The sequence below is a fragment of the Heliangelus exortis genome, chromosome 1, assembly GCF_036169615.1.
Source record: "Heliangelus exortis chromosome 1, bHelExo1.hap1, whole genome shotgun sequence".
NCBI classification, from domain to species: domain Eukaryota; kingdom Metazoa; phylum Chordata; class Aves; order Apodiformes; family Trochilidae; genus Heliangelus; species Heliangelus exortis.
The window spans coordinates 6340760-6366115 of record NC_092422.1 but is presented as its reverse complement, the minus strand read 5'-3'; the positions used below and the strand labels follow the sequence as shown (position 1 = coordinate 6366115).

The 25356-nt window shown below is 39.9% G+C and overlaps 1 protein-coding gene across 5 annotated transcripts; it reads left to right on the top strand.

Annotated features, from left to right (window-relative positions):
• Positions 1-1640: 1640 nt before the first annotated feature.
• On the top strand, positions 1641-24359 carry CCDC83 (coiled-coil domain containing 83). 5 transcript variants are annotated; one of them, XM_071731499.1, is made up of 12 exons: positions 1641-1785; positions 4530-4649; positions 5890-6007; positions 11260-11344; positions 13307-13475; positions 14152-14319; positions 17030-17121; positions 18276-18344; positions 20773-20894; positions 21944-21978; positions 22640-22815; positions 24109-24359. In XM_071731499.1, the coding sequence occupies exons 3-12, from the start codon at positions 5922-5924 to the stop codon at positions 24289-24291; spliced, it is 1185 nt and encodes a 394-aa protein (XP_071587600.1). In that variant the 5' UTR covers positions 1641-1785; positions 4530-4649; positions 5890-5921; the 3' UTR covers positions 24292-24359. The 5 variants fall into 5 exon arrangements, with proteins under 5 accessions (XP_071587600.1, XP_071587338.1, XP_071587688.1 ...); XM_071731237.1 differs by lacking the exon at positions 1641-1785 and adding an exon at positions 2293-2385; XM_071731323.1 differs by lacking the exon at positions 1641-1785 and adding an exon at positions 2317-2385 and having other exon boundaries at positions 4527-4649.
• Positions 24360-25356: the final 997 nt, after the last annotated feature.

The window sequence follows — 25356 nt, the reverse complement described above, 5'->3', positions numbered from 1 at the left end:
GAGTTATATGCTCTGTTTCTGCCTTGCTCTCAGAGTCCTATGTCTGTCTTCTTTGGCTCTCACTGGGCTTTCTGTATTGCTCAGGAGGAACATGTGAGAGAACATCTTCTTGCTTCATCCTTCTTTCAGTATAGCCAGAGATGTTTTTTTCACCAGGAACAGCTCATCATCTGCACCCCATCTCAGGCTTTGCAGAGAAGCAGGTTTAAAAAAGAGCAGAACAGGACTCCCAATGCCTAATGTACTGAAACACCTCTTGGGTATTTTGCAGTAGAAGGAACAGGGATTCTTTTTCTCTCCACAGATATCCCCCAGGCTTTTCTTGGAAAAGCCCCCACCGAGATTTAGGCAATGTAAAAACCAGAGTTGAAACTCCCAGAACATTCAGTGCTTTATTCTTCCCTTCTTGCTGCACAGGTATATACTTGTTTTCCTGCTGTCAGTGGAGGGCTGAAGTGACAAAGGAAGATGCACCAATGCCTGTGAAATCACAGGTCAGGATGGTCATGCCTCCCCTGCTTCCTCCTAGAGCACTTCTGATATGCCATTGCTGCACAGCAGGTGAAATCCATCATCACAGCTACTGCTGAAGGGCCAGCAGATGCAGTAACTCTTCCCATGTGTTCACAGTCCAGCCAGTTTCTGACCACATAGAAGAACAATGCCTACATTTTGCCACTAAGCATTTTCCCCAGTCTTTTAAGTCAAATTTTCCACCTTTTGACCACCTCTCCAAAAATGCATCAGAAGAAGAGACGAAAATGTTCCTATGTAGTGAATGGACCAGTGAGAATATTTTGTGCTAACACCCATTTTATGGAGCAGATCTTCCTGGCACCTCTGCTCAAGCTTGTTATCAGAGAGTCAAAGAAGAGCTGAAAGCACTGCCTGATCCTGGCAAACTTGCAAAATAGGGACTTAAGCAAAAAATAATATTTTCTCCTTCTGGAGGTAAGACAAGATGTTCTACAAGATGCCTACACAGATAGAAAAAGGCAAAGGTTGCCCACAGTCAAGTTTGAACACAGTTACTTTTTGGCACATTGGGATTTAAAAATATCTAAGTTAAAGGTCTTGTACTACAAATTATGAAGGTCAAGACTTTGTTTTTGCCAGGTGAATTAAGACACTTTTTCTCTGCCTATTCAGTGCCTGGCTTATGTGTTAGCTGGCTACTATGTCCAGATACCAGTATTCAATCCATAATAAAAAAGAAAATTACAAGTTTTTACGCTTGTTTTTTATGATTTGTTTCTTTTTTGCTTCCTCATCTCAATAGCTACATGGGGCTACTGAGTGACCATAAACAGCATCTTTTCACGGTTGTAGATGTGTAATATAGATGTATATTATATGACATAGATGTATATTATAGACGTATGTTATCAATGCATTGTAAATTATGATCCCTACCTATAGAACTATAAGTGTTTTGTCCTTTCGTTAATGATTATGTCTTAATTTACAGGGACAGCTGTACAAACAGCACTTGTCCTAGGATAACATAAGCTCCTAGGACTAGCCAAAAACTCTGAACAAGGTAGGTAAATGTGAATTTTGCCAAGAATGGGAACCAAGGCATTTATTATAGTGACTAACAATTTATTTCTGTGGTAGAATATGATTCCCAGGGTTACACGGCTTGGGCACTGAGGAGGACAATGGATGGAGCACATCCAAAACCAGTGGAGGTCCAGCAAGAAGGAAGAGGAAGCAGTTTGGGATCAGCCTTTCCATCTTCTTATGCCCGGTCCCCACTGCTGGGGCCTGGCTTTTTGCACACTGGTGTGTGGGGCAAAGGGTGTCACAGGCAGTCAAAGGGTGTCACAGGCAATAGTGAGGAGCCTGCTCTGTCTCAGTGCAGCTTTGGCAGCTTCCTCCTGAGAAAGCAGCTCCGCTGCCGTGCTTGTCCCTACTCACATTTGGGCCAACGCTGCGAGGCTTGGAAACTCTCTTTCTTGAGCAAGGCTGCAAGTTTTCTGCCTGATATTTTGCCACCCATCTGGGTGAAATTCAGACCGGCCCCGTCACCTTTCAGCACACACAAATCCCTCGCGGGGCTTAGATTACCCCTGCGCTACTGCTAGCCTTTGCTTTTCCCGTTTCCAGTGCAGGAATCACCAAGCACATACACTGTCGCTTCCCCAGACTGTTTCCACCGGACCGGACCAGATGCGTTTCTCCGCAGCAATCGCTTCCTCACGCACTCCCCCCCTCAGGATCGGGCTCCTTTGCGGGGTGTCCCCCGCCGCCAGCAGCTCTCGAGTGCCCCCGCCAGAGGGCGCCGCTGCCCCGCCTGAAGGCGCCGAGGGGCGGGCGCTCCCGTTGCCATGGCGACCGGCGGCTGTCGGCGCGGCGGTGGCGCCGCGGCGGGCGGGGTGCGCGGTAGGCCCCGACTGACCCCCGCCCACAGCCGGGCCGGGGGAGGCCGGGAGCGGCGGGTGCGCCCCGGAGAAGGGAGGGGTGGGGGCTGCTGCCGAAGGGAAACAATGTGTGGGTGCAGCAGGGTGGTGACGGGGCGCCGTGGGGTGGTGGTGACCGCATAGGCTTTGGGAGCACGAGGGCGGGAGGGGACCGCAGGTGCCCTGAGGGGGGAGTTGAGTGTGGATGGTGGCAGGGTGAGGGGAGATCATCGAATCACAGAATGGCTTGGGTTGGAAGGGTCCTTGGTCTAGTTCCAACACCCCTATCATGGGGAGGGGCGACTTCCACTGGACCAAGTTGCTCCAAACCCTGTCCAGCCTGAACATTTACAGGGAGAGGCACCCACAAATTCCCTGGGAAACCTGTTCCAGTGTCTTACTGACCTCATAGTGAAGAATTTCTAACTAATACCTAATCTTTCTCAACTTCCCCCCCCCTCATGGTATTTCTACATGACCTTGTAAGGAGTCCCCAGCGTTCCTGTAGTCCCTTCAGGTACTGGAAAGCTGATGCAAAGTCTCCCTGGAGCCTCCTCCATGCTGAACAACCACAACTCTCACTTTGTCTTGCTGTCTTCTCCTGCTTTCTGATCATCTTTGTCCTCTCCTCTGGAGTTTCTCCAAGAGATAACTTCAAAGCGTGGCTGTCTAAGGCACTCTTTAGTGCTGGGTGGCAGCATAGAGGTGACAGTACCAGTGGGGTCTGATAGCTGTAGGCACGGAGGCTCCAGCCAGTGTAAGGGGTGGCCCAGCTTTGGCCATCTGGTGATGAAGAAGTTAGCAACACAGGGCAGGCTAGTCAGGAAAGAGTTAAGGGCAGGAGGACCTTTTAGCCTGCTTTGGAGATTGGGAAGGGGTTATGGTGGGGCTGCAAGAGTGCTGACATAATTATTGGTGGTGATTGAGAGAGTGGAGAATACTTGAATATGCAGCTGCTTGAAATACAGGGGTGACAGTGTGAGTGTGGGTGGTGGTGTGGGGGGCACTGATAATCAGGATTGAGCTCATGTGAAGGGTGAGCCCCCATTCAGGTGGTCTGGAAAGTCATGGTAGTTGTGTTGCAGTGCCTGGGCCCTCCTTGCTCTCCTTGTGTGTAAGAACAGTGGCAGTGTTATTACTGGTTGGGAAAGTGCTAGTAGGGATAGGGTAGGACAGTCAAGAGTTATGCCTCATGGTTTATTTGTTTGTGAAAAGAAATAAATACTGCCCTGTGCAAATGTTTTCCTGCTGGTTTAAAATATGCAGTCAATTCACAGTTCCCCTAATTATGTTCCTTTCTCTCTCGTGTGTGTATTTTCTATGGTGTGCAAAATTCAGCAAATCTGTTACTAGTATGACTATTTTTTACTATGTTGTGCAGCTTGGGGGCTTTCTTGTTCTCTGCACAGGAAGAATTTCATAAATATATCATTGGAACTCACCTGGGGCTGGTGTTAAAAAAAAACATGCAGACCTTTTCAAAGAACTGCTGTGCAAAGCTTTTCAGTTTGTATTCTGTTTTAAGCAGAGGACTTGTTTATCCATCTAAATAAGAGAGACAGAAATTTTAATAATAATTTTTTAAAAGTTAGGGAGTGCTGCAGTGATCTTCTATTTCCAAATCAGTAAAATAAATGCTTCAGTGAAGGTTGAATCAATACCAGTTAATTCTGCACTGAATATGGCTGACAGATTCATTTTTTTTATACTTAAAAAATGCACTCTGCACTTGTGCATTTGGGATGGAAATTTAAAAGGGGTCTAGGGGAGCTAAGTACCTAACTTCCTGTCTCATATTGTTTCTTAATTCACTTGGTCAATAGATGCTCAGGTACAAAAAGATTTTTTCTTCAATAGTAAATGTTAGTAAGGTTTACTGCATTTGTGTGGTGATAGTGTCACACAGGCATGATTGTACTGAAGTTTCACAGCAAAAATATTTTTCTAATATCAAGCAACCATTAAAACTTTGATCTGGGACACTTCAGAAGTTCAGGGTATTGCTGGTGGGAGTCAGAATTTTCCATGTTAATGTGAAATATCTGCAATAAAAGTAATCTGTTGGTGTGAAGACTAATGAACAGCTCCAGACAATTCTCCCTGTGAGTGTGAATTTTTTTCCAGCAGCAGAACCTACAAAAACTGCACAGGCAGGTTTCCAACAGAGTGGGAGTAAAATTCTTCTGGATAAAACATTATGAAAAAGATATTCTAAGGTCTGAGCTGCGTGGGAACATAGACTCCAAGGTATGTTTACCCTTTCTTTCACTTACCTTGCAGAGCTGCCACACAGTGAGCTTTCCTTATATATACATGCCTTTCTGCAACTCTGCCTGCCCTCAGCACCCTCACTTGCTTCGTCATCAGACTTCAAATACTCATTTAGGGTAGAAAGTTATTTTGTATACAGAAAGCTCCTGTTGCCTTGCTGCAGGGTATGGTGAGTGTAGCAAGCAGGCATGCTCCAGAGTATGGATTAGAGTGCATCTATCAATAGTTGGTTTAACTTTGTTCCCTTGATTTTTAATTGATTTGGCAGGCTTGCTATGTGGCTTTCTACTGGTTTTTTGTTGGTTTTTTTTTTCCTGTTTTCTTGTGCTTGCTTAGTATCAGTCTGCTGAATTTAGTCACAGAACAAGTTGGTACCAATATAGCTACTGGAGTGATAATTGTGAGAATTCAGAACTTAAATTCAGAAAAGCAATTTAATTTGAAATCATTGTATACATTTTTTCTGCTCATTTGGTAATAAAACCTCCTGGGTTATATGAACTAACCTGGTTTTGTCATTTGATTATGTGACCACAAAAAGTGAGGAATCTTGGTAAGTGCCCTTTTCTTGTGACTCTTAATTTTATTTTATATAACATATGCTACCAGTACCAATATAGAACTATTCATTGTGAGCTGAATTGAGGGTGGTAGTTTTGACAACACACCCAGGAAATGCTGCTGACTTGCATATCCCTGCATACCCCTTCAGAGAGTGGTTTTGTTCCATCTCTGACAATGAAAACTCGTATCAGAGTTGCAGTGGAAAGGAAATATTCATAGTGCCAAGAGAACAGAAGGAGAGCAGAAGAGATGTGTATGAACAAGTGGGCTCAATAAAACAAGCCTGTTTAAAAATGAACAGGGACAAGGGGCTGAAAGAGGAACAGATAAATGCAGGTTTCATTTGCAAGAATGTAAAATCCAGCCCACAGCAATGGATGCACTAAATAACTAGGGACAGACACCACTGTAAACAAATACAACTTTACTCAAGATAACACTTCAAGATGTCCCCAAAATATGGTCCTGAGTGCTACCCTGGTCAGGATTATTGTTGAAAAAAAATTAGTCTTGTTTTCTGTTTTCCAGAACTGTTAGGAACTTGTCACAAGCAACAAAAGCTGTTCAATAGCTGACATTACATAATGTCATTTTGTAAATCATTAATTTTTCTTTTTTTCCTTCTTTTCTGCTTGCCCTTTCCTCACTTTAGATCTCACTTCTAGCACAGGTATAAAAAAAAACATGGAGGAGGAGAAGAATGAAGAGAAACCAGAAGAGCAATTTACAGAACCTGAGTCAGCTTTTCCAGAAGCTTTACTAGAATTTCAGTAGGTTTAGTATATTTAACTTTTCACACATGGAATATGTGAATGGATAAAGCAGAAAACAAAGACAACTCAGTTCTGAGCCTGAGCTGGTTGACTGTGGTGTTTGCATGCTGTTCTTTTGTGTTGTTATCTTGGGTTTTCAAGGCTATTTCAGAAATACACACTTTTTAAAACTATACCTCTGAGAAAGCATTTAAGTGGGTCAGAAATAATTTTATGCAGTTTTATTATAACTTGGGAAAAGTTTTGTTAGAAACAAAAAAAAGGCCACAGTTTTTGACTGTTAGCAGCAAGCTTTTGATCAGCATACTCTGAAATTGCAAAATCGTATTTGACTCTACTTGCTAGCATTCCTTGGGGTTCACAGAGGTAGGTAGTCACTAGCCAAAACCTTCAGACCTTTCAGTTTGTTCCTTTGGTGCAGCTGAGACCAGAGCACAAAGGAAACTTTTATTTTAAAAATAATGGAGGGATAAATTAATCTAGCAGAGAAAATAAAAGCTGAGAAGGTTGTATCAGAAGTAGTTGTAAAAAAACTCCAATTTATCTGGTCTCCAGTATCTTGGGTAGATGACTAAAGGGAGAAAAATGAATCTCTGTGCCTTGTATCAGAGATAGAAATTGAAATGGAAGAAACCTCAACAACATCCAATCAGCATTTAGGGAACAAGGATAAGGGCCTTGGAGTAGAAATTAAAAGCAGGGTATGCAGACTGAAGAGCAACCACATACTGTTCTAGCGACATCTATAGGAATTTACAGGGGCTATGTGGGATTTTCTATTTAATTTTACAAAGACCAGAGCACAGATTTCCATAGTGAAACAGACCAGGTTTAGCTTAATCTAATAACAAATAAATACAATCCAAAAAGTCAACAAGCAAAACCATCTATTTTGCTAATAAATAAGCAAACTGCATTACTGGGCTGAGGAAAAAAAAAACTCACACTGCTTCTTGATTAAATCATTGTTATGCATATTCAAATAACCAAGCATATGACTCAGTTGTCTGAAGAGTCTTCCACTGAAATGTGTGCTGCTCTGACACAAGATATTTTGTTTCTTGGGGAAAAAGGGAAGAAAAGTATTTTTCATTCCTCCTTTATCCTTCTACTTCTGTCCTCTGTTTCCCTCTCTTTCTCAACCTCTGTCGTCTATAATGTCTGTGTGTCACTTGATTGAACAAACAAGCATAACCATACAAGTGAGTATCTGTCACATTCTTATTTAGGAACAAACAAGCATAACCATACAAGTGAGTATCTGTCACATTCTTATTTAGGGTTTATCAGGTGTGTAGTATTTATTTAACTCCCATTCCTGTTTTTTCTCCTGTACATGGAAGAATGGTTGGTGTTCATAGCAAGTTTGTTATTTTGCATTTGCAGTAGTTTACTGTTTCAGGATTGGTTAGTAACAACTATTCCATTAATCACTTGCCCTAGAAACATCCTATAGATGACTGACTGTCATGATGCTGGAGAAAAATATTGTTTCTAGGTGATGAAATCTAGATTAAAACTAGTGTACAGAGTTGAGAAAAATCAAATCAAAGGAATTATCAATGTAACTGTTTTGTGGCTTTTGTCTGACAAATACCATAGAACAATCATCTATATAGGAAAGTTCCAATCTGTAGCAGAAAAAATAGAAATTTCTACTCATAGATGTTTTTGACATTAACAAATTGACAGATGTAGATTGTCACTTCATGGAAAATATTCAAGTAGCAGAAATTAAGATCATCATTATTCAAAATTATTTAAACTGGCAGGTAGTTTAGGAGGTAACAGTATATGTACAAGCTGTTGCCTCTGCATAGTAAGTGTGATATTTCTCACTTATAAGTGAGATATCCCTCTATCTCTGTTCCAGTCTCTCATAGCCTTGTACATCAGGAAAAATCTGAAGAATACCTTGGAGCACACTGACACCAGAGGATTCAAATCTATTAGCCTGCAATTTCAATGACTGACTGAGTGATCTAAACTTAGCAAGAAAAAAAATATCTTCTTTTAAAACAGCTTAATACAATGAGGAGGGGAAAAAAAATAAAACCAAAACCCAAAAAAACCCCCAAGGAACAATAGATGTGGAAACAGTAAAAGATGTTGTGATAATGGTAATACTTTCCTCTATTGTGTTATACAGTGAATGAATTCCAGGAAGGCAAAGTTTACAGATAATTTTTAAAATAGACACCATTTGCAATCCAGCATTTCTCATTCTAGAATGGAGAACACCAGGAAAACAATGCTTGTGTTTTACAACTGTGGCAAAGAGGATGACAAGTAGTCTGTGAAAACTGTGGAAGCAGTGAGCAAGTTCTTTCACAAAAATCATAGAATCATCATAGAATCATAGAAAGTTAGGGGCTGGAAAAGATCCCTGCCAGAGCAGGGTCACCTACAGCAGGTCACACAGGAACGTGTCCAGGTGGGCTTTGAATGTCTCCAGGGAAGGAGACTCCACAACCTCTCTGGGCAGCCTGTTCCAGTGCCCTATCACCCTCACAGTGAAAAAGTTCTTCCTAATGGTTACACAGAACATCCTATGCTCCAGTTTATAAGCATTGCCCCTTGTCCTATGATTAGTCACCCCTGAGAAAAGCTTGGCTTCGTCCTCCTGGCACTCTCCCTGCATATTTATAAACATTAATGAGGTCACCACTCATTCTCCTCCAAGCTGAAGAGACCCAGCTCCCTCAGTCTTTCCTCATAAGGGAGATCTTCCACTCCCTTAATCATCTTGGTCACTCTGTGCTGGACTCTCTCAAGCAGTTCTCTGTCCTTGAACTGAGGGGCCCAGAACTGGACACAATATTCCAGACGTGGCCTCACCAGGGCAGAGTAGAGGGGGGGGAGAACCTCTCTTAACCTACTCATCACACTCCTTCTAATGCACCCCAGGATGCCATTGGCCCTCTTGGACACAAGGGCACATTGCTGGCTCATGGTCATCCTTCCATCCATCAGCACCCCCAGGTCCATTTCCCTTTTGCTGCTTTCCAACAGCTCAGTCTCCAAACTATACTGGTACCTGGGGTTGTTCTTTCCCAGATGCAAGACATTACACTTGCCCTTGTAATACATTAAATTTCTCCCTGCCCAACTCTTCAGTCTGTCTGTGTCCCTCTGAATGGCAGTACAACTTTCTGGGGTGTCAGCCACTCCTCCCAGTTTTGTGTCATCAGCAAACTTGCTCCTCAAACAAACTCCATTCCCTCATCCAGGTCATCAGTAAAAATATTGAATAGTACTGGTCCCAGTACTGACCCTTGAGGGACTCCACTATAAACAGCCTTCCAACTAGACTCCATCTCATTGACTACAACTTTCTGGCTTCTATCCTTCAACCAGCTCCTGATCCACCTCACTACCCAATCATCCAGGCCATACTTCTTCAGTTTAGCTCCAAGGATGCTGTGGGAGATGGTGTCAAATGCCTTCCTGAAATCAAGATAAACTACCTCTACTGCTCTGCCATCACTGATCCACCTGGCTGTATCCTCATAGAAGGCTATCAGGTTGGTCAGATGTGGCTTTCCCTTAGTAAAGCCATGTTGACTGCTCCTGATAAGCTTCTTGTCCTTGATGTACCTGGAGACAGCAACAAGAATGAGTTGTGCCATCACATTTCCAGAGATGGAGGTGAGGCTGAGTGGTCTGTAGTTATCCAGGTTCTCTTTCTTGAAGACTGGAGTGACATTTTCTTTCCTCCAGTCCTCGGGCACCTCTTGTATTCCCAATGACTTACCAAAGAAAATGGAGAGCAGGCTACAAATGACATCTGCCAGTTCCTTCAGCACCCATGGGTGCATCCCATCAGGACCCATGGATTTATGGATGTCCAGGCTCATTAACTGATCGTTAACCCAGCCCTCATCAACCAAGGCAAACTCATCCTTTACCCTGACTTTCTCAGTGGCCTTAGGGGCCTGGGGCTCCTGAGGACATTCTCCAGCAGTATACACAGAGGCAAAGAAGGTATTCAGCAATTCCACCTTTTTTGTATCCTCTGTCACCACCTCATTCAGCAGTGCCTACATTGCCTCTAGTGTTAGTTTTTATCTGCTATGTATTTGAAGAAGCCCTTCCTGTTGTCCTTAACCTCTCTCACAGTGTTTAATTCCAAGGAGGCTTTAGCTTTCCTACTCTCCTCTCTGCATTCTCAGGACACAGTTTTATATTCCTCTCAAGTGGCTAGCCCTTCCTTACACCATCTATAGGTTCTCTTCTTCCATTTGAGTTTACCTAGCCCTACTGCTCTCCTAGTTCCCTTTCTTGATTTCCTTCCCATTGGGATGCACTGGTCTTGAGCTTGGAAGAAGTGGTCCCTGAATCTTAACCATCCATCTTGGGCTCCTTTACCTTCTAGAGCCCTGTCCCATAGGATTTCCCCCAGCAATTGTTTGAAGAGGGCAAAGTTGGCCTTTCTGAAGTGCAGGGTTGAGATTCTACTTGGAATCCTGTTTCTACACATAAGATCCTGAACTTCACCATCTCATGGTCACTGCAGCCAAGGTTGCCCTCAACCTTCACTGCTTCAACCAGGTCCTCTTTGTTAGTTAGGACAAGATCCAGCAATGCTCCACTCCTAGTTGGCTCCTCCACCAATTGCATCAAGAGGTTATCATCAATACACTGGAGGAACCTGGATAATATCTAAACATACTTAGAAATTTATAAACATACTTAGAAGAAACTACTCAGGCAGCAGACCCTACTTCTTTAGTGTGTCTTAAAGACTAACAAGTTCTTGGTGTACAAATGTACTTTATGAAGTTCAACCCCCCATATTTTCAGAAGAATTTAGTGCCATTTAATTCTTCAGTTTGGGATTCATCTGACCGATGCCTGAGTGAGTTGCCTACAGTTCTTCTGAAGTGAGTGGTGAGGAATTAATATTTCTGGAGCACAAATAGTCTTGTCTTAAAAGAGACCTGAGGTTAAACCACAGCCAGAAAGGAATAAATCAGCTTAGTCCTTCCTAGCTACAAAGGAACAGTATAATCAGGGAGTCTCTTTCTCAGTAGGAGTGTGAGATCCAAACTAATATGAGAGTTCAGATGTATATGGGAAATATTTATATTTTATGTGTATTAAACAGACAGTGGTATCTACCCAAATTAATCAAGCAATAGGATAGAAAAAGAAATATTTAAGAGTGTTTACATTTAAGTTAGCTTAAGTAACATTCCTCTGTCTTTTGATTTCCTAAGAACTTTTCTTTCTTGACTCTTTCTCCACAGAATTGAGACAAGAGAAGCAGAAATTGATCGAGTTTTGATTGATCTGAAACAAGTGGAAAAAAAGAACAAAGAATATCATCAAAGAGTAAGTGACCACACATACTTTTCCCAACACATTTTATATGCAGTATTTTATTCTTTAATCCTAATACTACATTCACTATAAGTAGTCATTGCAGAGAATTTCTTACAGTCACTGAAATTAGAATTAGTAACTTTTAGCACATAAAGTTTTATCTGAATGTCCTAAGTACAACCTTGCAAAAAAAGTCACTGCTGAGGTAGAACAAGGGAGAAGAGGATACAGCAGGAGGGTAAAGTGAATTCATTGAGGGTATGTGAATTCAGTGAGAGTGTTTCCTGTTGCCATGGGAGATACTCAGTAACCACCTAAGTATTTAATAATACTCTGAAGCAAACAGGGGACAGTGAGCCCACCCACCTTTCAGTAGGTAACTGTGCTGCAGTACATTCAGATGTGCCTTTTTAAACAGTCCTGCAAATATTCTTCAAGGAAGTCAAGAACACACTTTCAGTGAACAATAGAATAAAATACACTCACTTCATTTTTGTATGTATTATTAGCAGATCTAACCAAGTTTTGAGATTTGCTGACCTTCTTTGATTTGCTTCTAAGATAACAGAATTGCAGCAGTATCTACCAGAGTTTTTTTATTCTTGCAAACTTTGTTATAATGAATGAAGGAGCGAGAGCATCACAGAATTCTCTAGGTTCAATTTTTAGCACTGCTTGATGATGACTCTCTTGTGGGTTAAGAGTTCTGTTGGGTTCTTTTTAGAGCAAGGTTAAGTAACTACTGATCACACCTGAGTGAGACTTTAAAGAACTGTATATATGAAGTGCCTGTGAAGAACTGTGTGTTAAAATTTGTGATATGGCATCTGATGATTGAGAACAGTGAACCTTTACATGGGGATATATATACAGTCACTTAATTAAATGAATTCAAACTGCTTAAAAATCATTAAACTGGTCATGTGATTAAGCAATGTTGCAGCCTGCACTTCCTATAGCAGTGAAACATGGAAACAACATCTCTCTGTCTCCTAGTGCCTGATATTTGCCCTGCTTTTCTAAATACCCATCTGTTTAGCTTTCCTTAGCATTCCTTCCTGACTTGAGGTCTGTATTGTATTTCAGTTTCAGCCTTAACTATCACTGGAAGTGGCATTTGGCTCTTCTCTCTGTAGTCATCTGAAGTCTTTTATGGTTATTCCCCCAGTTTGCTTTTAGTTCATGGTCTCTCAAGGACTTCTTCATATTTTAGACTGTGCAAGGTACTTCAGGGTATGCTTGAAATGTGATTTGCTCAATTTACCCAGGTTTTGACAGACCTTTGAGCTCCATTCTTTGTTTCCTGTGTAAAGTTTCTGAGTGGTTTAGAGTTAATCCTTCTAGAAATGAGGAATGCTTGTGACTCTCTACTGCATGGTTACTGTTACAGTCTGTCTGGTATGGTTATTTTCTCCTTTAAGGAGAAAACATACACAGGAGCAAACATACACAATCAGTAAGTTCAAACATTTTGTGTCACTTAAGAGGATCAATACAAGGGGTTATAATCACAGTTGTGAAATCAGTGGGTGTAACTAATTCTAGCTCTGACAAGACTCTACTGTGGTTATATGCAAGTGACCTGATTGATTTTTCTGTGTGAAGGTGGTAAATTGTCATGAAGAATGTTGAAGTGAAGTAAATAAATCCTACAAATAAATAGTTATTAAATCAACCCACACAGATTTTTTTTCCCCTCAATGGCAAATTATTCATGTACTGCACTGAATACAACAGTCATTTGACTCTCATTTCCTTATAATGGTCTTTAAGTTACTGGGAAACTTCTGAGACTAGCAGATCCTCCCTTTTGCTCCATCCTTTTTGAATAAGAAGCAAAGGTGTTTAGCTGAGTGTTTTTGAAGTGTATCCTGGCACTGGATTAGATTTTACTTTTCTTCATTTCTGAAGTTTGAAAACTAATTTGAAAATGTTTCAATAAATACCTTTTCTTATATTGTCCTTTCATAGAATGACCTCCTAAAGGAAACGCAGCAGGGACACATTGGGCGTATCCTAAAACAAACAGAAGAAGAGGAGAAAAAGCAGGATAAAAAGGAGGTTGTCACTAGGGATGATGTGGAAGAGTCACTGAAATCAACATGGCAGTATGAAAAGGACAAAGAACAGCTTCTGAAAGGTGTGTTGTGAGTCGCAGAAGTGTGGACTGTGCTTTTTTTTTATTTTATTTTTTATTTTAAATAGAGATTCAACTTCCTTGTTGCATAAAAAGCGTAAAGTTTTTCCTCCCCGAAGTTAAGCTCTAAATGTGGTGTGGGACTGTAGAGGGCTTATAAGTAAAACTATTCACTACATTAAGTTAAAATTGAAAACAAGTTGGTTTTATATAGAAACTTAGCCTATATTAGACTGGTTTGTTCCTTCCAAATGATGTCTATTACTGTGAAAGTACAAAGGCTTCATATTATTAAGTTCAAACTCATGAAAGCTCTATGCACTGCTTTCACTGGAATATAATAAAAATTATTAATGCTGAAAATGAGCAGTTGTGACTATTTAATGTTCTGGCTGCCCTCCTGTGAAGTCCCATGTGCCTTTGGTTACCACATTTAAATGAGACCTGTTGTCTCTCCTTGGCAGAATAAGAACAAGCTGTTTTCAGCAATGATGATGGCCCTTGACACTATGTAAGGCCCTTGTGTTGTAATGCATTGTAGTGTAGAAGAATCACCCTTCTTTCTCCAGTCCCAGTGAAAGTGCTGTTACTGAAAAATTTGATGAAGTCATAGGAATTATGAACTTTCAGTTCAAGAAATTGGTAATAAATTTATCTTCTGATGTTCTTACTTTACTAGATGTGCAGTCCCAGATTGAAGAAACTGAGCAAAGACTTTCAGTAAAGCGGGATGAGAGGGATTATTGGTTGGAGTATAAAAATGTAGGAAGTAAAACACACTCCAGTAAGATTATGAATCTGGAAGAAGACATCAAAGGAGTCAAAGATGACTTTCACAGGGATGCAGGTCAGTTCACAGCCAGTGTAATGCAAGTCTTATGAGCTCTGTATTCCCTCTGAGAATTAATTAAACTATAAATTTAGTTTCATGTGAAGTGAGAGTAATTCTTATGAACATTTGCAAGACAATGCACCTGAAGCAGACTGCATATTCCTAAAAACATTGAAGGACTCTTTCTCTGTATCCAGGACAGGCCCTTTTCAAAGCATTTTATGAAGCTGCAGAAATTATGAACACTGAAAGAAACTGATAGCCTTATGAAAATAAATCTGAGAATTTTCTTGTAAGATACAGACAACCCATATTTTTAAAAATGTTATAATGGACTGCTTTTTTCTAAAAATAAGTCTACATGTATTTAGGTTCCCTACACACTGGCCTCCCTTAGCTGTCATCCTTGAAAATGTTGGCCCTGCTTTTGTTGCTCCTCATGCCACAAGCACTTCATATGTTTATGTTTAAAACTCCTTTGACAACAAAGCAGTACAAGTTCGTTCCTGATCACTCTCTCTTGCACTGAGCGCGCTGGTGGAACTGCAGAACTAGAGGGAGCTGTTTACCAGTGGTCTGAACTTTGCCTTTCGGCTGCATTATCTCTTACATGAAGCCCGGCAAAATTGCCAGCACTGACCTATACAAATCCTGGGAACAGTTTCATTACAGACACAACAGTGGAATAATTTGGGAGCTTACATATTCCGGTGCTGAGTGCTTTGCAAAGATTTTTTTACTACTGCATTATTTAAAAATGATTGAAATATTTTGCTGTTACATAAATCAGGAGAAGGATGTCCTGGGTTTCCTCCTTTATGTCTTTCAGTATGCATGAGCACAGCCAAGCAGCTGGTAGTAACAGGCAGTGACACTGCTCTAAGGGTCTCTCTATATTCTGTGCCAGCCATTACCAGGCATCATCTACTGTGGATAAGAGCCAGCTTGCTATCTTTTTTTGTCTCTTGAAACATATTTCGTCATGATTAAGATCTGCACAGTGTTTTCTGTGTTGCCAGATTGTTGGATTTCCATCTCTGTATTCAGGAGAGCTTGGTATTTTTCATTATGTGTTTTCCGTGTCCTTAATCAATTTAAAATGTTGTTATACAGCTGCTGAAATATGAAATAAAAAAGAGAATGGGCTTTTATATAGAATGCCAGAATGAGCCAGTAAGAACATTCAGTCTGACCTCCTTCATGTCACGGGGTACAGAGCCAAAAATTTGCAGTTGAATGCAAGTGTAGTTATAGAAAGGCTGTTATAGAGGTACATATAGTAGTTGCCTAATTAACATACTGCAAAGTGGTGCTCCCCTTACTGGAAGTCAGCATACTGTTTGACTCAGTTTCCTAAAACTGAACTTACGAAGTGGCTGGAAAGTACAGTCTTTTAACCTACAACAAAAATAACATCAACAAAACCTAACAAGCTTCCAGAATGATGTGGCTGCAAATTGGGTTTGTTAACTCCCCAAATGTGCAACAGGCCTAGGGAGTAAGCATAGGTGAAGAAGTTTCTGTATCTGTTGGTACCTCTGAAGGGCTTGGTGCTGGCACAGTTTATGTGATCTGGAGATGACAAAATGACAATAAAGGGGACAGGAGGCAAAAGAGAGACATGCACTCATGTGAGGTCAGGGGAAACAGTGTTGTAGCAAGAGATTTAGGGAAAATAGCCCTATTAGAAACAGAAAATATGTCTGAACCACTCTTCCCTTTCTTCATTCTCCCAGTACAACTCAGGTTGTTTAGCTGCCTGGAAAAATGAAAAGATGAATTAATTATAGTGTGTAAGTACTTCCATTTCATTCTGCCAAGTCTAGATGGTAGATTGATTAAGGCAGGCCAGCTTCCACAGTGTTAAATTAAGAATGAAAGCACAACTTAAGCACCTTTCATGTTGGACTGCCTTTGGCTCCTCAGTGGGTCCATGAGTAGATACTGATTTACAGCCAGATCAGCAACAGGCAGTCTGCAACACAAGTGCAGAGCTAGCCCCTGGAACAAGTATAATGTGCCTTCCTTCAAATCAGATTTCTACAATCTCATCCATTCCTTCAAAAGGAGAAAATACCAAGCAGCAGAGGTATTTTTTGTTGAAGGGAAGGAGGAAGTAATTAAATAGCAAGTGACTGGAACTTGAAGCCAAACAAATTCAGTTCAGCGTAAGACACACTTTGTAAATAATGACCACAAGTAATGATGCAAGCAAATCATTGAGGAAAATGCCACATCCTACATTTTTTCCAGTTGTCAAATTAGGACCCCCCTGGAAGGCTGAGATAAGTCAACAAATTTATTATGTTCTGTACAGTAACTGTCTGGAAAAATACCATGTGCATAAGGTGATCCAAGGCAAATATCTCACAGGACTCCAAGAGCTCTGCTATTGACGGAGGCAAAATTTAGTTAAGGTACCAATATTTTAGCAGAGGATTGCTCAGCTCACTGCTCAGCAGTAAATTGTACAGGTGAAGTAGTTGCCAAAAGTAATGTGTAAGTCACTTTAGGTTTCTAGTTAGCACTCTTGTCCCTTGGGTTTTGGAGGCCAATTTTTATGGAGAAGGATGTTTGAATCCTTTTCTGTGGAGCATCTCTGCTTTTGATGCTGTCTGGTAAGTTCCAGTTTAGGAACAGCATGCCAATTATTTGTTGTCAGAATAAATTGATACTAATACTGATTTTTTGTTTTGTTTTGTTTTGTTTTTTGTTTGTTTTGAAGAATATTATAGAAATACTTTGAAAGCAATGAAAGAAGAAAATGATCGCCAGGTTGAGAATCACATGAAGCTAAGTAAGGAAAAGGCCCCTGAGGTATTCCTTCTGCCTTTTTAAAAGTGCTGACTTCATCATAGTTAAGATTCTGCATTAATAATTGTTTTACTTGAATTAAGACTTGAAATTTTTCTAACAAATTGAAAGTAAGATAAACTGTAAGTTTTCTTACTAAACATGGCATTAGTTATTGTTACACACAGTCTTGTGCATTATTTTTTCACATCAGATTAACAATGAGTAGATGTGAGGGCATTTTGCAAATGAGGTATGGGAAACTGGGGCACTGACATGACATGACATTCAAGAACATGTCACTGTCTTGATTTTGATGTTTGCATAGATTTACAAAACAATAACATGCAAAGAGACTGTCTACATGGAACTATACATCACTTTGAAAATAAATCTTTTGTGTTGTTTACGTGCAACATTTTTAAAATGTCAAAATAATGGTCAAGTATAAAATTTAAACTTACTGATGTAGAGATATTTTGTGAACTCTGGCACCTCTGATTTGCCATTATGATTTAGAAAGTATTTATAGTGACAACTACTACACTCAAGAAAAACAAAGCATAAGTAAAACTTCAGTAAATACTTCAGTACAAATCACCAATTGCGCCCACTAGAAGTTTACATTCCTTGACTTCATTGCTGGGATTCTCAGCCATGTAAGAACATAATCCAAAGGAGTGTTTATGGTGATCTACAGTGGCATCTTCCCTCCAGTTGTTCCTTTCCACTTACTAATACGAATAATTAAATTATAGCCTTGGTTCATTAGGATTAGTATAAGTCACTTGTCACAGACCAGTCCAGCCTCATTTGTGATTTTGCTTAATTTTTGTAATATTAAAAGTTTGATTTCCTCAGAACAGAAGATTTGAGCAGTAGGAGGAAGATATCAGGATTGCTAGGCAAAGAGGAAATGTCCTATTTTAATATGGGAAATTATAAAATATTGGTAAATTGCTTGACATCTAAACAACATTAGGCAGGATGATGGAGAAGAAGCAGCTGTTTTTGTGGACTGTATCCCCTTGTAATCCCTCAGGGGATGCTACTGTTTTCTGTTGTGAGGCTGTTTCTTAATTTTTTCCTGCTAAACAAGAGAAGGAAGTTCTTCATAGTATTCAGCACTGTCAAAGTCCTGCTTCCAGATGAGATGACCTTAAATTGTGTTTTCTCAGAATGCTCTAAGATACTTAGACCAAAACAGTATCAGAGAAATTGAAGAGAATCAATGGCTAAAAGCAGAGGTAAGAGGATCACTTGTGTATTGTTTACTGTGGTAGTTCAGGTTTGAAATACATGACCTACAGTCAAAACTCTTTCCAGTGATGGGCCTCTGAAGGCTTCCATGGGAAAAGGAGAGCTATTTTCCTGTAATTAGTTTGCAATCCTGAGTAGCAAACAGTGTATGTGGTGAATAAAAGTAAAAGTTGAACATCTGCTTTTACAAATGAAGGAGCCTTTTTCCTTCCCAAGCAGTTATAGAAGGATTGCCATGTTCCATACAATTAAGTGTTTCTATCTGTGGGAACTGGCATACCATATGGTGTAAAGGTTCATCCATACAAGTATCTGAAAAATGTAGTTTTGAATTGCAGTTAAGTTCCAGTGCTGCTATACTGAAACAAAAAATTATAGGGGTGTTGGAAACATTTTTGGAGAAAAAGCTTGAGACAGCTTTAAATGGGAAATAATAAAGAATACACTGGAGATTAATACACTGGAGAGAGGAGAATAAAAATCATAATGAGTTTTAATGGATTATTTGATAGCTTTTATACTGTTCTTTAATTACTTATTTGAGCTACATATTATGTAGTAACATTTCTTGTCAAGAAAAAACCTTTTTTTTTATGAACCAAATTTAGGAAACTGATTTTTCCATGGTGAAAGTTTGATCGTGTTTGTTCCAATCAATACAGATTCTTTGTTGCAATCAAATCTAAGCAAGAGATTGAATGGAGGAAATACTATTCCCCACCTTTGCAACCCCACAGTTTAGAACTGAGACATTTTTGCAAAAATAATAAATGAGCTTATTATGTTTCAGTGACACACAAACAAACCTGGCATAGGTTTCTCCATTTTACTTACTGGTTTAAAATATTTGCCAGTATGCAGGGACATGGCTCTCCTCCTTCCCCTTAATAACCTCTGAGCCTACATCTTTAACTTTCCAGGGAGGGTGTCCAAACCACAGCTTCTGAGGCAGTGAGAAAGGGGTCAACAGGAGGGAATTCATGTTTCAATCTGTATAAACAAACAGGAGCTTGAATTTCTACATTATATCATTGAATGAGTAGGAATTCCCTTCAAGTGTCCCTGTCTGACTGAACACTTAGGAATTTTATACACATTAAGAAGCATCAACAAGAGGAATTACCTTCACAATATCATGTCCTGACAGGCCCTCACCTCAGAGTTTGAGGGATTTGGGTTTCGTTCCTCAACTAGAAGTTTTCTATGTTATGAATTAGTCATGAATTAGTGCTGTGCAAAACAGAATTAGTATCACAAACTTCCCCAGTCCTCTGAATTGACCCAGGCATTTTCTCTGCTCTTCTTATATAGACAAAATGTTTTCTCTCAGGCTGATGTTTATAAATAGCTGACAGACTTCCAGTGTTTTCTTTTGGGGAGATAAACCAAAAATTTCAGTTTTGTCCCAGTTATTTTTTTTTTCAGTTTGGCCACCAAACTGAAAAAATGACTTAATAAAACAGCTCTGAATTAGTTACCTCCGAATTTGAACAGCTTTGGAGACTTCAGTCACATTTTTCCATAGTTACTGTGTCACACCAAGATGGTGCAAAGCTGCATCACCTCATCATGCCAAGCCACATCCTGTTACTGGTTAATGTCCTGTCATTTTCACCTTTTCAAATCTCCAGGAGAAATGGGAACTGGTTTTTAACTGTAAATTTGGGTTATAAATAGCTGGGTTAATTTGGCTTTGGTGAGAACAGATGCATTCAGATCACTAGGTACTTAAACATGTGCATATAGCAAAGATTTCTGGGGAGGTGTCCATCACATAGTGCATCCCACTTCCCAGGGAAGGGCTAAGAACTTGCTTGTACTTCAGGAAAAGTGAGAGGAATTGTGGGAACTGAATCACTGGTATCCTTTGGTTGATACAACTTCATGGCAAAATGGGGTGATTACCAGTCCAACAGAAAGGAGAACCTGGGGTTTAGCCAATGTGGATAGCTTGGACTGAAGGTTTTTTATATAGGCAGGAATTAGAAAAGCAACCCTTGCTGAGCAAGAAAGAACCTGAATTTAACTCCAAAAAGAAGATTTTTCTCTCTCTCAAAGCTCTGATGTGAAAGCAAAAAAAGAAAAATGCAGGACTTCTGTCTCCCAGACCTGCTTGGCTACATCAGAAGGTTCTGTGCTCGGGGCTGCATAGCCCAAATCTGTGGCTGTGATTGACAGGGTTGTGCCAATGAAAGGTTCTAAAAAAATGTGTGAAAGAACCAGAGAGGCCCTTTGCCTGAAAATGTATCACTGTGTTTCTCCACCAAATGCATGGTCTTGCTGATAGAGCTGCATTCTTTCTAGGTATGTGCTATTGAGATAGTTACCATGAAAGCTTTCCAAAATGGGTATCGTCTTTCTAAGACCATCCTTTTTTAAAAATTATTTTTTATTTTTATTTTGCCATTTCAAAAGATTAAGATGTACCGAAAGAAAATAAGTGATTTGAAAGCCTCTATTGAGCTCCTGGAAGAAGAAAATATCAGTTTAGTGACAAAACTGATTGATAGCAAACTTCAGGATCTGAGACAACCCAGGTAAAGTGGTACCTTTACAGACTTAAGAATGCTTTGATTTTAAAAAAACCCATAATGCTTTCTCCTACCTCTGGAGATATTTGGGCTCTCCCACAACAAAGCCAAGGTAGTTTGGTAGTTGAGGAGAGGCAGGATCTGACTATGTGAGGAGTTTATGTCCGTGTTACATAGTAACCTCCTGAATATCAAAATTCAGGGGGAAAATCTGGCTTTGTTAATTATCTGTTAAGACCTAGTAGCAGCCAATTTTATTTTAGCACTGGGGATAGCACTGGGGCATGGAAATAGCTTCTTTCTGTTATAGTTGTCTCAGACCCAACCTCTCAGACCAAATGCTGAGTAATGTATTTTTCTTTTACTGTGGACAAAATGTTTAAAGATGTGAAGATTAATATGCAAATACATGGAGTTTTGCAATCCCAAATGAAACAAATTTCCTGAGTACTGAGGGACTGGGTAAGGAAGAAGCCTTGGGATAGCTCTGCCTGTACTGGTGTCTGTAGTATTAGTTTCTTTTATATTGAAATTACTTAACTTGTTCCCTAAAGAATGATTAATTTAGCAGCAAAATGTCAACAGTAATGGTATTAAAAGCACCATGAAACAATGGGGATGATCCATCTTTATTTTCCAGTCTCAGCTCAGTGATTTCAGCCATATTGCATAAAAAAGCTCCAAGTCTTAAGAGCTGATCATTTTTTTCTAGTCTCCAAATTTGGGACTGTTTTTACATGAGAGCTGCCAGCTGTGGTTTGAATCTTGGACTGACTGTAGACTATAACATTTGTTTTCTTTTAGTCTCATGGACATAGTTGAACTTAGGCACTAAGAATAAAAAAGAGCAGCTTATTAGCCACTAAGCTACCTGGCTGCCTCCATTGCATTTTTAAACCATTGCACTATTCTGCACTTGTGGTTAAGCAGCAAATGGCTTTCTGAAAGGGTGCCCTCCCCCACACCTCAAAAAGTTGCACAGGAAAAGTCAGACCTGTAAGATGAGTTTACCTTTTTTTAATTTTTTTTTTTTTTAATTTTTTTTTATTTCATAGGCATTTGTTTCTTACCCAGGCAGCTGAGATGCAAGGTGAATTTCCTAAGGATAAAATCAATGAAGTGGAGTTTAGTGAGTATGCAAGTAATGTGCATGCCAGCAGCTTATAAGAATGTAGAGGTCACTGAACATTTAAATACTTTTTATTTCTTAAGTTTTTTTATCAAATTGCATGTTTTACATAGCAAACTCTTAATTTGCCACTGAATTGTAGTCACCACAGCAATGGTAAAATGTAGTTTGTGTCAAGAAGACCATAATCTACCTGTAATAATGTTTTAAAATTGAACGAGAGAATGGTTTAAGTTGGAAGAGATCATAAAGGGGTTCTAGTTCCAACACCCCTGCCATGGGCAGGGGCATCTCCCACTAGACCAGGTTGCTCAAAGCACTGATAAATTGATAAAAGCTGATTTTTTTCTCCTGCCTTTTGCCACAGACCATTATTCTAAATTCCAATCAATTTTAGTCTCTGATCTTGATCAGAAATTGTGAACAGAAATAAACAGAGAAAAAACTGAGCAAAATTAACACCTGGCTTGGATTGCCAACTAAAAGTCTTACCAAGATGTTAATTAATTCACATTGGCCAAGCCATGTTAAAGATTGCAGGCAGTGCCCAGACTGAATACTAATTCTGATCTTCATAAAGCTTAAGAATTACATACACATCATTGTTCATCTCTTTAAAAAGGGAAAGCAGATGGAGATGAGAGCCTCAGAAGTGTCACAGTCCCCTGTCAAAAGATTAAAGACTTCGCAAAGATTCAGTCTAAAACAGAGCCTCAAGCCAGTTACAAGGAGCTCTGGGAAAAGCCTTTTACTCCAACTCTTGATAGGCTGTTAAATGAAGATAAAAAAGATTTCCAGGTGAGTTAAAATAATAGAATCTTTTACTGACATAAACTTATTTCAGTGTGGAGCATGATCTACTGCTGGAAGCGTGGGTTCTGTCATACAGGTCAGCCTCACATGGGTGTTTTAGTTGCCTCAGGGCATTTCTGATAGCACAAGACAAATTGTTTTGGCAATTGCATGGTGTCCTAGGAATCAGTGAGTGAAACAGTGAGTGTTAAATTCCCCCTATTATGAATTCTGAAAGTCATCAAGCCACAGGTTTCTTTACCATTAAATATTCTGTTCAGACTTACTCAATAATGAGGGTTATTAAAAAAAAAAAACAACCCAATGAAAAAACCCAAAATAAGAAACAAAACAACAACAAAACCCACAAAACAACCTCCCCCCAGCAACTTTTTTTTCTAGATATTTGGTGTTACTTTGGTTAATTGCAACTTCTGTCCAAAGAAATCCTGCTGCCTTGATTAGAGACTGATTTAAGGAGTTACTTTGTCCTGAAGAGTCACTACAGAGAAAAACTTAATGTTTAACAACAACAAATCTGTCCAGGTGTTTGTTTCCCTGTACTTATTCCCTTGCTAAGAGGAATGCTGCCTTTACTTCTTTCCTCCTGCTCTCAGCACTGTAGAGCCCACCCCACTGAGGGTCATAGGTGCTGCTGACATTCCTGCCCTTCCTAAAAATGAAGCTATAATTGAAAATAGTTTAATTGCAGTGGCAACTCGTGTGAAAGCATTTATTAAATAGAGGTGATTCAAGAGCTTGTGCTGTAGGGTCTTGCTTCTCTCTCCCTGGCTTTGTCTGTATGGTCCTGTTCCTGCCCTTAGGGTACCCATAGACCGTTTTTGCAGCTGACTCACTCACTAACCCAGCAGAAAATAGCATTTTTTCCTCCTGAATTAGTTGTCTGTTGGGTTAATAAACCAAAGTGACTCAGAGGTTTGGAGAAGACCACAGACATGGTGGAAGCACATGGCTGGACTTGGGCCTCTCTCTTTTGGCAGTAGTGAATTAGTTGGATTAGTTTAATTCTTCCCAGAGAACTGAAGCTGGGAGTAGAATTCGGTTTGCAGAGAAAATCTTATGGGTGAAAACACACAGGAAAAGGAGAGGGCAGCTGGGCCACAGCCTTCTAAGGCTGCTTGTAAATCAAGCCTCTCAACACTGATTTAAACAAACAGAACAACCTGGGCCAGCACCTTTACATGAGAGATTCTGGGACTTTTTTTTTTTTTTTTTTTTGCAGAACAGCTTTTTTTTTTTTTTTTATCTAATTGCAGAACAATATTCTTTCTTCTTAAGGAATATTTGAAACAGGGTCCTCTGGGGACAAGGCTCATGTATGTGGTTGGAAGAGCCATGCCTATTCATGAAGAAACAGATGACATGCCAAGCAGGAGGTATGAAGAAGATGGTAAATCAAACAGGCATATCACAGCTCGGATGATCAGGGCCTTATGTGAAGAAAAGGTTGGTGAAACATAGGCAAAGCTGTGCTGCTAACATAGAAATGTCACACTCTCAGTTCATTAAATATTTGCTGTGTTCCTCAAGTGTCTGGTGCTGGGCTTTGTGGAAACTATTTTTGAGTGCTCAAATCATGATTTACAGGTGTGTCTAATGAGAGGTGTGTGTATGCAAATGGATAATGGAAAGGTTGCTTTCCTTACCACTGTGAGAAGTCTCTCTCTTTGGCTTCTCAATTCAAATAGCTGCACAAATATCTAATGAAGAGTCTGAGTTAAAAGTTAGTTTTTGGGTTTCTCATTTGCAGTCTGTCAGATGTGGAGCTCCCTCCTGATCAGCCATGGAATGGGTAAATGCAGGCTGCTGAGAAATGTAGCCCTGGTACAAAATACTTTGCTAAAGCAGAATCTAATTTATCCAAGCACAATTCAGCTGTTGCTAGAAACTAAATGCATTGTATCTGTCTCCCTAAAACCCCTACTTAAATTTATTGAAATAACCAATAATTAATTAGGGCAAAAAAAGAGCATAAAAATCATCAGTCTTCAATATTTTTTTTTAATTTTTTTTTTAGCATTGCCCAGATACTTTGTGTAATCCTGTATCTTTGGTTTGTGGCTAGTCCCTGTGAACATGTATCTATCTTAGTGGATTGATTCAGTGGGTTTTTTCCCCACTCTTGTTGCACATCCTGGACACCCTATTAGGAGAACCCAGTGAATTTCTCACAGGCAGAAATAAGCTTCTGACCAATGCATTTCCCGTTTGGACACTTATGTAAGCACTGAATAATCTAATTTAAACCCCTGAAGGGTTAATCAGCAGCTAGGAAAAATGTGTTTGTGTTTTTTTTTAATTTCACATTTTAAACAACCTGTGTCTATGCTGGTCTCGTCCTGTACTTCAGTGCAAATATTTTTCACTTTTCAAGGGAGCTCAGATACTGCTGCTCAGTAAGTGTCTCCTTGGGTTGCAGGTGAGTTGATCTGTTCTCTCAGCTCCTCAGAAACTGGGTTTACAAGTGGACATGTAAAGTAGGAGCCTTAATCTCAGGCTGAATCTCACTTGCAGTGCCATGTAGTA

What these genes read in the sequence shown, in the direction of transcription:
- CCDC83 (XM_071731499.1), top strand. Translation starts at nt 5,922, where the DNA reads ATGGAGGAGGAGAAGAATGAAGAGAAACCAGAAGAGCAATTTACAGAA. An exon ending in CAGGATCTGAGACAACCCAG is followed by an intron (nt 20,895 to 21,943) that starts GTAAAGTGGTAC and finishes TTTATTTCATAG; the next exon opens with GCATTTGTTTCTTACCCAGG. An exon ending in CCAGGCAGCTGAGATGCAAG is followed by an intron (nt 21,979 to 22,639) that starts GTGAATTTCCTA and finishes CTCTTTAAAAAG; the next exon opens with GGAAAGCAGATGGAGATGAG.